General features: G+C 39.7%; 1 protein-coding gene across 3 annotated transcripts in view; it reads right to left on the bottom strand.

The window, feature by feature from the left end:
• arhgap28 (Rho GTPase activating protein 28) overlaps positions 1-15,404 on the bottom strand; it is a 74,343-nt gene that overhangs the window by 37,939 nt on the left and 21,000 nt on the right. Inside the window, exon 1 of one of the 3 annotated variants that reach the window (XM_060922402.1) lies at positions 6,461-6,529. The exons of the other annotated variants lie outside the window; for them this stretch is intronic. Coding sequence (XP_060778385.1) covers positions 6,461-6,525 — 65 coding nt within the window. The 5' untranslated portion in view covers positions 6,526-6,529. Of the gene's footprint in view, positions 1-6,460; positions 6,530-15,404 lie in introns of those variants that run through there. 3 annotated transcript variants of the gene reach the window in all.

Here is a 15,404-nt window from a genome sequence, read left to right as displayed (position 1 = left end):
ACTAAAACACACGTTTGCTTTTGATTTTATGATGCAGCTTGTCCGGCTAGAGTAAATAGTCCTTACAAGTCTTAACAGTACAAGTGTATATACACAACAATAAGGAGGTTTTATGATTTAAGAGGAGGATATAATCTTAACCAGTTATATAAAACAAACAGAAAACACCTTTAAATCCACCGTCAGAGAGTCCATAATATTTGCCTATTCAAATCATTAAGCAACCAAAAAAAGAGACACAGGGAAGGGGAAACCTCTAATGACAGGCCATGTTGAATAAATATAGCTACCATGACTGTTGTCCTATAAACTGACTTTTGCTCATTAGGGCTGGAGCATTAGGCAGGCACTGTGAAAGCGCAAAGTATTGCTCAAAAATGATTTAAAAGCAGGACATCCTACAAAACCAATCAATACAGCACTGAAGTGCAGCTGGGCCTCGAGAAGATTAACATCTCTGACAGGGTTATGAAGAATTCTGCATACAGCATGAATAACTCATTAAACACAAGGATGGAAGAGTAATGACTAGGCAAGTTGTTGAGCTTTAAGGCTTCAGTGTTCAGCCCGGCCACAAGAAAACGTATGAACCCTTGTGGTTGATATGAGCAATATTAGTCAGCTGGTGACTAATGGGTTTTTAACCTCAACAACCTTTAAACCCTGATCCCATGAGCCAAAGTCAAAGCCACCATAAACATGCCTTTGTTAACCAGCTCGTCACTGTGAAATGCTTTATTGTCGGCTGCGTTTTCTTTACGAGATATGTTTACACCTTTAAAAAGCACCATTCAAACGCCTTTCATTTGGTCTTTTATAACACGGATACCCGATACAGAGTATCTTTCGCTCATCGGCAATTCTGCGGAAAACAAAACAAACATTCTTGATTGCAAACCTTTGCATACTCTATATTACTCATTATTTTTGCCATATCTGACTTACTGTGTCGAAGTCTGGGGAAACACCTACAAAACCACTCTGCAGCCGATATGTACAATACAGAAAAGAGCAATAAGGACAATAAACAAAACAGGATACAGAGATCACACAAACCCACTATTCATAAAATCACACATGTTGAAGTTTATGGATCTGGTCAAATTCAGAACAGCACAAATAATGTACAAAGTGAGAAATAATCTATTGCCAAAAAATATACAAGGAATGTTTAGTGAGAGAGAGGGGGGATATAATCTAAGGGGAGACCTAAATTTTAAAAAACCAAAGGTTCGAACAGGCGGCACGGTGGTGTAGTGGTTAGCGCTGTCGCCTCACAGCAAGAAGGTCCGGGTTCGAGCCCCGTGGCCGGCGAGGGCCTTTCTGTGTGGAGTTTGCATGTTCTCCCCGTGTCCGCGTGGGTTTCCTCCGGGTGCTCCGGTTTCCCCCACAGTCCAAAGACATGCAGGTTAGGTTAACTGGTGACTCTAAATTGAGCGTAGGTGTGAATGTGAGTGTGAATGGTTGTCTGTGTCTATGTGTCAGCCCTGTGATGACCTGGCGACTTGTCCAGGGTGTACCCCGCCTTTCGCCCGTAGTCAGCTGGGATAGGCTCCAGCTTGCCTGCGACCCTGTAGAAGGATACAGCGGCTACAGATAATGAGATGAGATGAGGTTCGAACAAATATGAAAAACGTGCGTATCGAGCTGTGGGGTGACTTTATGGAACAGACTGGAGACAGAAATAAAACAAAGTGCAAATATAAGTCTGTTTAAAAAAAAGGTACAAAAAAATTTTTTAAACAAAGTATATAGAAGAGGAAGCATGTTAACGGAGGATGATGAGGGATAAATAGAATAGGGTTGATTGTTATATTAGAACTAAACTTAGTATATGGTATCTATTTATTTAAGGGGATAGTTTATATCTTCATATTTACAGGGATAGGTATGTAGTAGATATTTATTTTTGTAATTATATATTTATATAGATATTTATGAAGTGTATATATATATATATATATATATATATATATATATATATATATATATATGGTATGTAGTATATATTTATTTTGTAATTAAATATTTATATAGATATTTATGAAGTGTATATATGGTATATATTTTTATAGGTGTTTTAATGTAGTTTGGATTTCGGGGTAGTTAAAAAGGGGTGGGAAATTAAAAAAGTATTGTACTTCTTCCCACTCCTTTTTCGAACAATGTGCGGTGTATTGTATTGTCTTAGCTCTTTATGTTATTTTATTTATTTTTTTTGTCACTTTCTCGTTTTCTTTCTTTTGTATGTACAAATAGTTACATACATTTTTTTATACATGTTCGAAATAAAATAAAATTCATTCATTCATTCTTTATGGTCATGAATTCCTTCAAGCGTTACTTAATTTCAATGTTAAAAGGACTTCCCTAATATTGGAACAGTGTACGTCACAGTTGCTATGGTCATTCTTTACTAACACTATTAAGAGGAACTACACCGTCTCTGATACTTCCTGGTTTGGTAATGATGTACACAGGAAAAGACTGCAGTATCAATCCATGGCTTTAATATGCTGTGGTTTATGCAAATTTACCATTGTACCACATAATACATGAGGACTTCCAATGAAAGTATGGTAAAGTTTGGATGCAACTGGGACTTTGAGACATGAAGTGTCTTTTAATTAATAAATATAAAGAAAAACCATTGAATTAGAAGAAGGTGTGTCCAAACTTTTGACCGGTACTATATATTTCTATCCACATTCACTGGATATGAGCAATCGCATGCTCTAATTGGCTACTCTACTACTAGGTTATCAGCTCATATACCTTGAGTAGAGAAAAACAAAATGGCAGAGCATGTTGCTCAACCAACCGAGGACGAAATAAAAACTCTACTCGAAAACAAAACCCCCCAAAAATACAAAAAAAAGAAGCAACAAAATATGTAATAAAAAGTACTTGATGGTAAGAACGTATCTTTTTTTAATTTTTCAAGAATCATTATTACAGCATTTTTCATAAATTGCTACTGTCATTTCGCCGGTTTGTTTACATTCGTAGTGGAAATTTTGTCGGATGTTTTGTATAAAAGTTTTTAATGATCAAATTTGAAAAAAATAAAATAAAATAAAAACGCTCCGTTTCTCAAAATCCAGTGAATGTGGATCAAATAAAACAGTTATTCCACTCCAACTTGTCGTACGTGGTTTATAGCCAATTCGCCGCTATGCGCCTTGTCGGCTATCAGCTCATGTATGACTCGATTTCCTTGAATAACCGATAGACAAGTAGACCGATACAGAAAATTTCTCTTTGGAAACTTTGGTGTTTCCAACTGCTTTGTTTCTTCACAATGTCCACTGAGACGGTCCATTAAAAATAACCTTTTACCCACTAGGGCTGAGTAACAGTATATTGTTGTATTAATATCATGATGTAATTTATCACAACACATTTTTTTGAGATATCATCAGTCCTTAGTTTCCCTCTAGAATTATTTGCACTCTTGCTAAAAAAGGTAATGAAAATGCCATTAATCAGCTAATCTCACATTAGAAATGCTGCATGAGAGAAATCTGACCTTTAACTGAAACATGTGTATTCAATTAAAGTACACGTATCAAAATTAAAAAGGCTTGGCAAAAGATATTTTTCCACAAGAATGCACGTGTCAATTATTGGAACTCTGCATTTAGTACTTTGTGGGGGAAAAAAAAATAAATCAAACATTGAAACTCCTCCGATAACAATAGAGGAGTTCGGTGAATACAGAGCAGGAGACCTGAGGTACACCTCGATACAGAATCTCTCCAGACTCTCCAGGGTCCTCAGTCTTCTCAGCTCACCACACAGGTATGCAAGGGCGTTTAGGTCAGGGGATTAAGATGGCCATTGTCAAAAGCTTGACTGAACGATGTGTGTGTGGATTTGGACATGCATATATTTGTGGAATATGTCCTGCTGAAAGATCCAACCACAACCCAGCTGGAGCTTCTTGGCAGAGATAGCAAGATTTTCTTGACTCCAAAATCCTGCCTTCTTCTGTTCATGACAGCTACAGCTCAGACTGTTTTAAACTTCGGGCAAGGTGGTGGAGTAGTTAGCACTGTCACCTCACAGAAAAGGTTCTGGGTTCGAAACTTTGTGTGTGAAGTTTGCATGTTACCCTTATAATACAGATCTCTCTTTTAATCTGTGCCTAAGCTGGGCGGCACGGTGGTGTAGTGGTTAGCACTGTCACCTCACAGCAAGAAGGTTCTGGGTTCGAGCCCAGTGACTGACAAGGGCCTTTCTGTGTGGAGTCTGCATGTTCTCCCCGTGTCTGCACGGGTTTCCTCCGGGTGCTCTGGTTTCCCCCACAGTCCGAAGACATGCGGTTAGGTTAACATGGGACGGCCTTGGGCCGAAGTGCCCAAGAGTGGCGGCCCGCACGTATGCAGCGGCTTTGCTCTCCTATGATGAACTAAATTTCATTGTACATTCGTGCAGTGACAATAAAGGCATTCTATTCTATTCTTATCAACATTAAAGGTGCCATATTATACACCTTTTCCACAAATTGACACAGTTCCCTGAGGACTTAATGAAATGTCGGACATGCTTTGGTCAAAATACCACAAGGATGAAGCACCACAGCTCCCTTCTCATCCTGTCTAAACAGCACGGTTCAAAACGGCCGATTTGAGTGCCTGTTCCTTTAAACGATAATGAACCAGTGCTCACCCCAGCCCTTCGTCCACCAGCCAATCAGGTACCGCTTTCCTCGTGAATATTCATTTGTAAAGGCTCAGATAAGGGGGTGGCATAATTCTACCGATCTCCCCTTGTGACATAGGAAGAGGAGCCGAATCCGAACGGCTTGTTGAATCACATGTTTCCTGAAACAGGCAGCCCAAAAGAAACTGACTGGGTGTCTTATTTCAGAGTTTGCAGGTTGGAAGGATCCAGATACCCAAATATATGTGCACAAGCACTGAAAAAGTGAGTTTTTCATAATAGGTCTCCTTTAAAAGCCATAAAATTCACAGGTATTTGTGTCACATTCCTTCTAATCATGATAATGTTTGCTTTCTACCAATCAAAACAGGGCAGGATAATACACGAGATAAACCAGTAATAATACAATAACAAAAATGCACACCAATTCATAGATGAAATCAGAATTCCTACTTTTTTACCTGTAGTACGTTAGAGAAAGCGTAGGTTTCTATATTTTTTAAAAGTTACCACATTAACACTAAAGCAAAAGTACTTGACATTTGTAAAACTATTCCTCCTCTACAAAGGAGGAACATCCGGTGCCCCCAGATTTATGGGGTCCCGCATTGGTCTCCTTTCTCATATTCAGGCCCATGGAAGGCATCGAGGGGACGGACGTCGGAAGGGAGGAAGATGAAACGTCATGCGTCGATCACGACGGACTGCCATAAGCCTCCTCTACATCTTTCTCTCTCGTTCACGCGCACTTCCATGCAGAGAGAGGCCACACAGTGTCCTATACAAATCCTGCACCCTCAATTCAGCTTGGTGCCAATTTGCCAGCGTTCCTGTCGTTTTAGTTAGTTCAAGAACCGAATTATCAAAATCATACAAAGAAAAGCAAAATTAACTGCATGCTTAGCATTTGAGTTCTTGACAAGGTGATCAAATCCTGTGTTAATGATTAATTTCCTAGTCTAAAACAAAACAATGCATATTCCAAAGTAAAAAAACAAAAAAAACAAAACAACAACCACCACCAAAAATAAGTCAGTCAAATTGCTCTGTAACCCCTGGTCATGCTTCGGGTTATGCAAGAGAGCTGCGCAAAATAATACTCTTAACCTTTATTCCCAATTCTTCATAACTCCTCAGAAGAATTTAAAAAAAAAAACACACACTCACAACCAACCTCTGGACAAAACCTTGTGTAATCCTATCCATTTCTAATTCAGTGTATAAAAGCAGACTTTAATATCACTCCAGTGAAACCAGAATACGAGCTTTTGTGCAAGCGTTCCTATAACGGTTATAATTACTTTTCAATTCTTTTCCATGTGAATTTATGGTACGAGGGAGCAATTAGTGGATTTTAAATATTTTAACAGAACGAAAGGTTTTTTGTTTTTTTTAAATAAGAGTTAACAACCTTCAATTAAAATCACTACTTATCGTGTGAACGTTATCGCTCACATTGCCCCATTTACATAAATGAACATAGTACTTACTGACCTACAAAGCAAATATACATACCACGTTAAAAAATAAATTAAATAATTAAAAATAAAAGCTTCAAACTCTGAGTAATGGCATAATTGCATTTTCTTTAGCAGAAGCAACTAACTTTAGCAACACCGAATAAAACAAAGTTAAACTGGTCAAGCGCTCAACTGGGATTCAGGACAATCCCTTATCTAAGCAACTCCTTTGTTTAAAAAAAAAAAAAGGATTCGCTAAGCAAAATTCTCCTCGCCCTGCTCGGTGTACGTGTTCACTGACACACCTGGGGAGACTGGTGATGAATAATGTTTACCTGCGCATAGTACGAGGCTCTTTCTCCGTACGAGCATGCTGTAAATACGGACCTCCTTTTCTCATGGCTGTATGGAAGAAAACTGAGCAGGTTTCAGTGTGAGCACTTGCTTTCTACCTGCGTGAGCTCTGGAATGTGGCAGAGCAACACTATGAAAAGCAGCACATTCCAGTCATTTCCTTTTACGTTTAACTTGAAATGAGGTAATAATCACTGCGTGTAAAATCAGCATGCATGTTTGGCGATCTATCGCGCTTTAGGGTGATGGGCTTTTTGCCAAAACTAACACAGATTGTGAAGTTTCCACTGATTTTCGCTTATTGTACAAAATCAGCACTGTTCAGGATTTACTGGCTTCATTTGAAAATTAAGCTGAAAGTGACTTAGGGACCATGAGGGATTTTCATTCAGACGTTAAGGGTTTTTTGTGTCCTAAAACTAAAAATTCTACAAGCTGGTAAAATCTGTGGATTTTGCATCACATCTCAGTTCACAGCAAAGATACTGTCACCTGGCGGCACGGTGGTTAAGTGGTGACTCTAAATTGACCGTAGGTGTGAACGTGAGTGTGAATGGTTGTCTGTGTCTATGTGTCAGCCCTGTGATGACCTGGCGACTTGTCCAGGGTGTACCCCGCCTTTCGCCCGTAGTCAGCTGGGATAGGCTCCAGCTTGCCTGCGACCCTGTAGAACAGGATAAAGCGGCTACAGATAATGAGATGAGACGTTAAGGGGTTTTTTTTGTTTCTTTGTTTTTAGTGTTCTAAAACTAAAAATTCTACAAGCTGGTAAAATCTGTGGATTTTGCATCACATCTCAGTTCACAGCAAAGATACTGTCACCTGGCGGCACGGTGGTGTAAATGGTTAGCACGGTCGCCTCACAGCAAGAAGGTTCTGGGTTCGATCCCGGCAGCCAGCGAGGGCCTTTCTGTGTGGAGTTTGCATGTTCTCCCCGTGTCTGCGTGGGTTTTTCCCCCACAGTTCAAAAGACATGCGGTTAGGTTAATATGGGACGGCCTTGGGCTGAGGTGCCCTTGAGCGAGGCACCTAACTCCCAACTGCTCCCCGGGCGCTGTTAGCATGGCTGCTCACTGCTCTGGGTATGTGTGTGTGCTCATTGTTCACGTGTGTGTGCACGTGTGTGTTCACTGCTTCAGATGGGTTAAATGCAGAGAGGAAATTTCACAAGTGTGTGATGAATAAAGTTGTGCTTTCTTTCTTTCACCTCAAACAGCCAGCAGTCGATTTCCTCTCGCTTCCTCTCCTGTGCAGGATTCCACACTAATAATAGCACGGCTACATTCACAAATGGCTCAGTGTAAAAAATTCAATAACAAAAACACACAGTTTTTCCATTAAAGAATACCTGAACATATGACGCCTTTATTCCAACTTAATATCTCATTAAATCACTCCTTATTGCAAGATATTGTTGGTATTTTAACTTTTATTATTCCATCCACATTCACCGGATATGAGCAATCGCATGCTCCGATTGGTTACTCTACTACTCGGATATCAGCTCATATACTGTGAGGAGAGAAAAACAAAATGGCGGAGCACGTTGCTGAAGCAACCGAGAACGAAATAAAAACTCGACTTGAAAACAAAACCCCAAAACTATTATCAAGTATTTAAAAGAAACAGAAATAGCTAAAAGAATTCATGCTGCATTCACGTGCTATGGGAAGATGATATTTTCCAGTTGGGAAGTGGTATTTACCAGTGTGTTGTGTTCACATGCTTTTGTTGTTGTTGACAAATTAAAGATGGTGGACCAGATTCAAGTTAGCAATAGTTAGTTAGCTATCGTTAGCAATAGCGTCTGCTCTGGATAGGTAAAAACAAACCATAACAACACATTTTTAAAGTTAACGGATTTCTAACGTATTATATTACACTTGTTAATGACGCAACATTGCATAGACACAAAAAACTACCCACTAGTACTAGTAAAAAAAAAAAAAAACTTTAGTAGCGTACAATGCTTAACATTCAAGTGTCTTGTACCGCTCGCCGCCATGTTGAAAAGGTTAAAGTTCATCTCATCTCGGCAACTCGTGTATCAAAATTTTCTACGAGTTGCCCAGTGGAAAATACCACAAGAGGGGGCGTTCATGTGTGCTTTCCATGTCGGCGTTTGGTATTTACCATAATTCCCATAGCACATGAACGCAGCAATAGTTCCCCCCCTCCCCCCATAGCTCCTGTTCCACACTCCAGCCCAGTTGGTGGCAGTAATGCACCTTTAAGTTGGTTTGCCAACCGCTAAAATACCCTAAAGAAGAACCCCCCCCAAAAAAAAATTAAAAATAAAAATACAAAAACATGGAATGAAAAGTATTTGATGGGAAGAATGTAGATTTTTTTATTTTTCAAAAATTATTATTATAGCAGCATCTTTCACAAATTGCTCCTATCATTTCGCCGGTTTGTTTACATTCTTCATCTTTAAGCATTAAAATTTGTTGAATTTTTTTGAGACTGGTTCAAAAGCTCAAAGAAGTTTGAAAATTACAAAATCACTGAAGTGTCCAAGGAAGAATTAAATAAATGTCTAAAGCTATTCTATACCTCTGCACGATAGCAAGACGGCACTTTCTACAAATAAATACATAAATAAAAAGTCAATGCATGCAGCCATCGATAGGTTTTTAAGAAGTCCACCTAAGTGGAAATTATTTTGTCAGACATTTTCTATAAAAGTTTCCATTTATCAAATTTGGGGGAAATTTTTTTTTTAAATATCGGTTTCTCAAAATCCAGTGAATGCGGATAGAATAAAACAGTTATTCCACTCAATCTCATCGTTTACGGCTCATAGCTGACTCGGTGCTACGTGCCTCGTCGGCTATCAGCTCATGTATGACTCGATTTCATGGAATAACTTAAATATGTGAACACCTGACCAAATCACACCCATACGTTGAACTTTGCATTATAGATTCAGTCGCCTTTTGCTGTTGTAATAACCTTCACGCTTCTGGGAAGGCTTTCCACTAGATTTTGGAGTGTGGCTGTGGCTGGGATGCGTGTCCATTCAGCCTCAAGAGTTCGGTCAGACGCTGATGTTGGGTGAGGAGGTCTGGGGTACAATCGGCTTTCCAATGAATCTCAAAGGTGTTCAGTGGAGTTGAGGCCAGGGCTTTGTGCAGGCCACTCGAGGTCATCTCCTACACCCTTGGAAAAGGCATGTCTTTACAGAGCTCGCTTTGTGCACAGAAGCATTGTCAAGCTGGAGTAGGTTTGGGCTCCTTAGTTCTAGTAAAGAGGAATTCTTAAATGCTACAGCATACTCAGACATTCTAGACATTCCCAGGCGCTGTAGCATCGCTGCGCACTGCTCTGGGTATGTTCGTGTGCTCATTGCTTACTTCGCACGCATGTGTTCACTGCTTCGGATAGATAAAATGTAGAGGAGGAATTTTGCTGTGCTTGAGTGTGCGTGTGACGAATAAAGGCTTCTTTTTCATCGTCGTCGATTCATTTACATTCTAAGTGGAAATTATTTTGTCGGATGTCTTGTATAGAGCTTTTCTTTATCGAATTTGCAAAAAATAAAAAAATGCTACGTTTCTCAAAATCCAGTGAATGTAGATAGAATAAAACAAACCGTTATTCCACTCAATCTCATCATACATGGCTTATAGCCAACTCGGCACTACACGTCTCATCAGCTATCAGCTCATATACGACACTCATTATTTCAACATTGGATGTCATTATGTTTACTTTTTTTTGTGAATAACTTTTTATTTGGAAGCATAAGGACAGGACACTGGGCATAGAACCAAACATCAGAAGCACAGATGTTGTATCGGAGGAGAATATACCAAGATTATAAATACATTCAGGTTAGTATCGTAAAGAATTACAAAAAACTTCTCATGAGCTGAAACAGAGATCATATTAGGTTAGGAATCCAGATATTAAATTTTCAATACAGGTAAATTAGGTGTAACTGCACCATAGATTTTTTTTTTTTTTGCTGCTGTAAGGAGTACTTTGCGCTGGGAGACAGAGAGCTACAGGAGAGTGTCATCATTAACGAGAAAAAGAAGTAAAAGGTGAAGTCACGATGTCAGTGTCCAGAACATCTGAGAACACTGAGGACAAAGGACACCAGAATCCTGAGATATTCAGGCACTCCCAAAACACATGGATCGTTGTACTAGCAGCTCTGGTGTTACGTATATACAGTTTGGACACACCTTCTAGTTCAATAGATTTTCCTTTATTTTTATTACACTACCGTTCAAAAGTTTGGGGTCACCCAGACAATTTTGTGTTTTCCATGAAAAGTCACACTTTTATTTACCACCATAAATTGTAAAATGAATAGAAAATATAGTCAAGACATTTTTCTGGCCGTTTTGAGCATTTAATCGAGCCCACAAATGTGATGCTCCAGAAAGTCAGGCCCTGTCCAAACAGCAACGGATTCAGGTGACTCCGATACAATTACTTATCGTTTAGGCCTGGCGTCCACACGGCACCGGCGTTTTGGGTGCCCAAAACGCAATCTTTTGAGAACGGGTTCCAAAGTATAAAGATCTGGCAACGTTGCCGTTGTGAAGTCGTCTGGATGAGTAGAACAGATTTGTTTACGATGACGTCACAACCACATGACTGTGAGTGCTTCACGCCGGGTAGAAGTGTAACGAACTCGATGCGAGTTGTCAACAAATCCTATAACTTGGTTCATGAAACGTGCTTACAAAATATTTTCACTGTGAATATTTATTGTGTAATGGTGCAAAGTGAGAGAGAGAGAGAGAGAGAGAGAGAGAGAGAGAGAGAGAGAGAGAGAGAGAGAGAGAAAATAGCCCTTAGGGCAGAGTCAATCCCGCCAGGAAAAATAGGGAAAAAAAAAAAAGGAGCGATCTCACCTCTTCAGATATTGGTTTAAATCCTACAATACATTCCTCAAAAAGGGCATAGAAGAGCAAATTAATCCATCAACGTGTAGCATTCAATTTATTCCGGACCATTAAAGATGCCGCCTTCCGTGTAGAATCATACGTCGTCCTCACCGCCATATTGGATAGGTCAAAGCGGAGAATAAAGATTCATGTGCTGCGTTTAACTGTACCAACAGGTTTACCGTCCAAACGAGATCACATGGGATTACCTTTCACAGGTGAGAAACAACAAATTAATCCATCAACGTGTAGCATTCAATTTATTCCGGACCATTAAAGACGCCGCCTTCCGCATAGAATCATACGTCATCCTCGCCGCCATATTGGATAGGTCAAAGCGGAGACGAAAGATTAGCTGCGTTTAACTGTACCAACAGGTTTGCCGACCAAACAAGATCACATGGGATTACCTTTCACAGGTGAGACTGGAAAAATACTTTTCATTGTATTTGGTCATTATAATGTACTTTTACGAACAGATTTTCCTGACTTTGTGGCTAATATGAAGTCTCGCGCATAATAGTTTATGCGCATGCGTCCTTACTTCTTCTATTGTTCTGGTGTCTCCGAAGGGACCATCTTACAGCGCCCCTAGAGGTGTGGCATGTGTATTGCATCGTTTTCAGCAAGCGTTGCGTTGCCATATGGACCTGACATTTTACTGATCGTTGCCCATTTGGACGCGATATATTTTTAAATAACATCTCGTTGCCGTTGTCGTGTGGATGTAGCCTCAATCTGCTCAAAGGAAGGTCAGTTTTACAGCTTCTCTAAAGAGCTCAACTGTTTTCAGCTGTGCTAACATGATTGTACAAGGGTTTTCTAATCATCCATTAGCCTTCTGAGGCAATGAGCAAACACATTGTACCATTAGAACACTGGAGTGAGAGTTGCTGGAAATGGGCCTCTATACACCTATGGAGATATTGCACCAAAAACCAGACATTTGCAGCTAGAATAGTCATTTACCACATTAGCAATGTATAGAGTGGATTTCTGATTAGTTTAAAGTGATCTTCATTGAAAAGAACAGTGCTTTTCTTTCAAAAATAAGGACATTTCAAAGTGACCCCAAATTTTTGAACAGTAGTGTAATTAAAAGGCAGTTAAATGTGTTAAAGTCATGATGGACGTGGAATCTTATGCCTTTACTCCGCCTAGTGTTCTGTATAAAATATCCGAATGCGGAACGTGGGGTCTGTGCTGTTCTGTCCCGTCCCTGAGCCGGAAAGATTAGTAGTAACAGAGCCAAAATCGACATCTGTATAAAAAGGGACATCTGGAACGGTGTGACATTTTTGACCTTGACATTCTACAGTGGTGCTTGAAAGTTTGTGAACCCTTTAGAGTTTTCTAGATTTCTGCATAAATATGACCTAAAACATCATCAGATTTTCATACAAGTCCTAAAAGTAGATAAAAAGAACCCAGTTAAACAAATGAGACAAAAATATTATACTTGGTCATTTATTTATTGAGGAAAATGATCCAGTATTACATATCTGTGAGTGGCAAAAGTATGTGAACCTTTGCTTTCAGTATCTGGTGTGACCCCCTTGTGCAGCAATAACTGCAACTAAACGTTTGCGGTAACTGTTGATCAGTCCTGCACACCGGCTTGGAGGAATTTTAGCCCATTCCTCCGTACAGAACAGCTTCAACTCTGGGATGTTGGTGGGTTTCCTCACATGAACTGCTCGCTTCAGGTCCTTCCACAACATCTCGATTGGATTAAGGTCAGGACTTTGACTTGGCCATTCCAAAACATTAACTTTATTCTTCTTTAATCATTCTTTGGTAGAACGACTTGTGTGCTTAGGGTCGTTGTCTTGCTGCATGACCCACCTTCCCTTGAGATTCAGTTCATGGACAGATGTCCTGACATTTTCCTTTAGAATTCGCTGGTATAATTCAGAATTCATTGTTCCATCAGTGATGGCAAGCCGTCCTGGCCCAGATGCAGCAAAACAGGCCCAAACCATGATACTACCACCACCATGCTTCACAGATGGGATAAGGTTCTTATGCTGGAATGCAGTGTTTTCCTTTCTCCAAACATAATGCTCATCATTTAAACCAAAAAGTTCTATTTTGGTCTCATGCATCCACAAAACATTTTTCCAATAGCCTTCTGGCTTGTCCACGTGATCTTTAGCAAACTGCAGACAAGCAGCAATGTTCTTTTTGGAGAGCAGTGGCTTTCTCCTTGCAACCCTGCCATGCACACCATTGTTGTCCAGTGTTCTCCTAATGATGGACTCAGGAACATTAACATTAGCCAATGTGAGAGAGGCCTTCAGTTGCTTAGAAGTTACCCTGGGGTCTTTTGTGACCTCGCCGACTATTACACGCCTTGCTCTTGGAGTAATCTTTGTTGGTTGACCACTCCTGGGGAGGGGAACAATGGTCTTGAATTTCCTCCATTTGTACACAGTCTGTCTGACTGTGGATTGGTGGAGTCCAAACTCTTTAGAGATGGTTTTGTAACCTTTTCCAGCCTGATAAGCATCAACAACGCTTTTTCTGAGGTCCTCAGAAATCTCCTTTGTTCGTGCCATGATACACTTCCACAAACATGTGTTGTGAAGATCAGACTTTGATAGATCCCTGTTCTTTAAATAAAACAGGGTGCCCACTCACACCTGATTGTCATCCTATTGATTGAAAACACCTGACTCTAATTTCACCTTCAAATTAACTGCTAATCCTAGAGGTTCACATACTTTTGCTACTCACAGATATGTAATATTGGATCATTTTCCTCAATAAATAAATGACCGAGTATAATATTTGTGTCTCATTTGTTTAACTGGGTTCTCTTTATCTACTTTTAGGACTTGTGTGAAAACCTGATGTGTTTTAGGTCATATTTATGCAGAAATATAGAAAATTCTAAAGGGTTCACAAACATTCAAGCACCACTGTACTTTCTGAGACCAGCGTGAATTGAAATGTCTCGGTCTATGACGTCTATGGTCCAAGTGCCTTTCTGACTCAAATCCCTTCCTACTTTTCTTCACTTTCTCCTCCAACATATTTCTGATCCACAAACATGTTGCTTGCACAAGTCTCTCTACTCCTCTCCTTCTCATTTCCTTTCACTCTGTTTGTTTCTTTAGCTCTCGCACAGTTTGTGCTCTAAAGGACACAAACATGTTATATAAAAGGTTATTACTTCCCTTAAACATGAATTATTTAACAGAAGTGATATGTGGCTTATGATGCTCAGTAACTTTGCTTGTATTTGAAGAATGGCATAAAATGTACACAGATAACAAAAGCACCTCAACACTCGGATCACCTGCTATTGTTTTTAAAGCAGCACCAGTATGCTCGGGATATTCATATTTCTGATGTGTAGATACATCAGCCTAGATGGCGACACTCCGTTATGACAAGTCACACCTCTGATTGCGGAAGGCCAGCTCGTAATGTAAAAGCACACACTGGTGCTGCTTCATGCCAACTTTATTTGGATCAGTGTAAAAATCACTAAGTCCAGAATATTGAGGTGCCTTGTTTACACCAATACTGTGAAATATCTGTATGAAAAGGGCTTAAGTATGTGTCGAAACTGCTTTAGAGCATGCAGTAAGTGATGAATGATACAGTTTTGATTTTTTAAACAAACTCTTGCATTTCTTAGAATAGAACTGTAGATCATGTTGTGGTTTGACTGTGGAAGCCTCAGTATTCCTCCAGGGTACCTGAGATTCCTCAAAAAGCCAAAAAAAAAGTATGGCCCACAACTGGAAGGACCAATAATATACCTCAAGATGTGGCAATGCTAGACCGCCTAACTCCTTCAGGTCACTGTAAAGTGGAGATGATGATCCTAGGCGACCTTCAACCCCAAATGAAACTAAACAGCATAGACTGAGCTTTCATTAAAAAAAAAAAAATTATATGAGTGATTCCACGCTTATGGGTACTGAAATGGGGACATGAACTTATTTTTAAAAATTCACCTAAAACCATTTCTTTTTTTACCATCAGGTCACAAAACATGTAATCTTTAATG

Source organism: Neoarius graeffei, chromosome 5 (genome assembly GCF_027579695.1).
Source record: "Neoarius graeffei isolate fNeoGra1 chromosome 5, fNeoGra1.pri, whole genome shotgun sequence".
Lineage (NCBI taxonomy): Eukaryota > Metazoa > Chordata > Actinopteri > Siluriformes > Ariidae > Neoarius > Neoarius graeffei.
The sequence above is the reverse complement of the archived record's forward strand: the minus strand, read 5'-3'. Positions and strand labels throughout refer to the sequence as shown.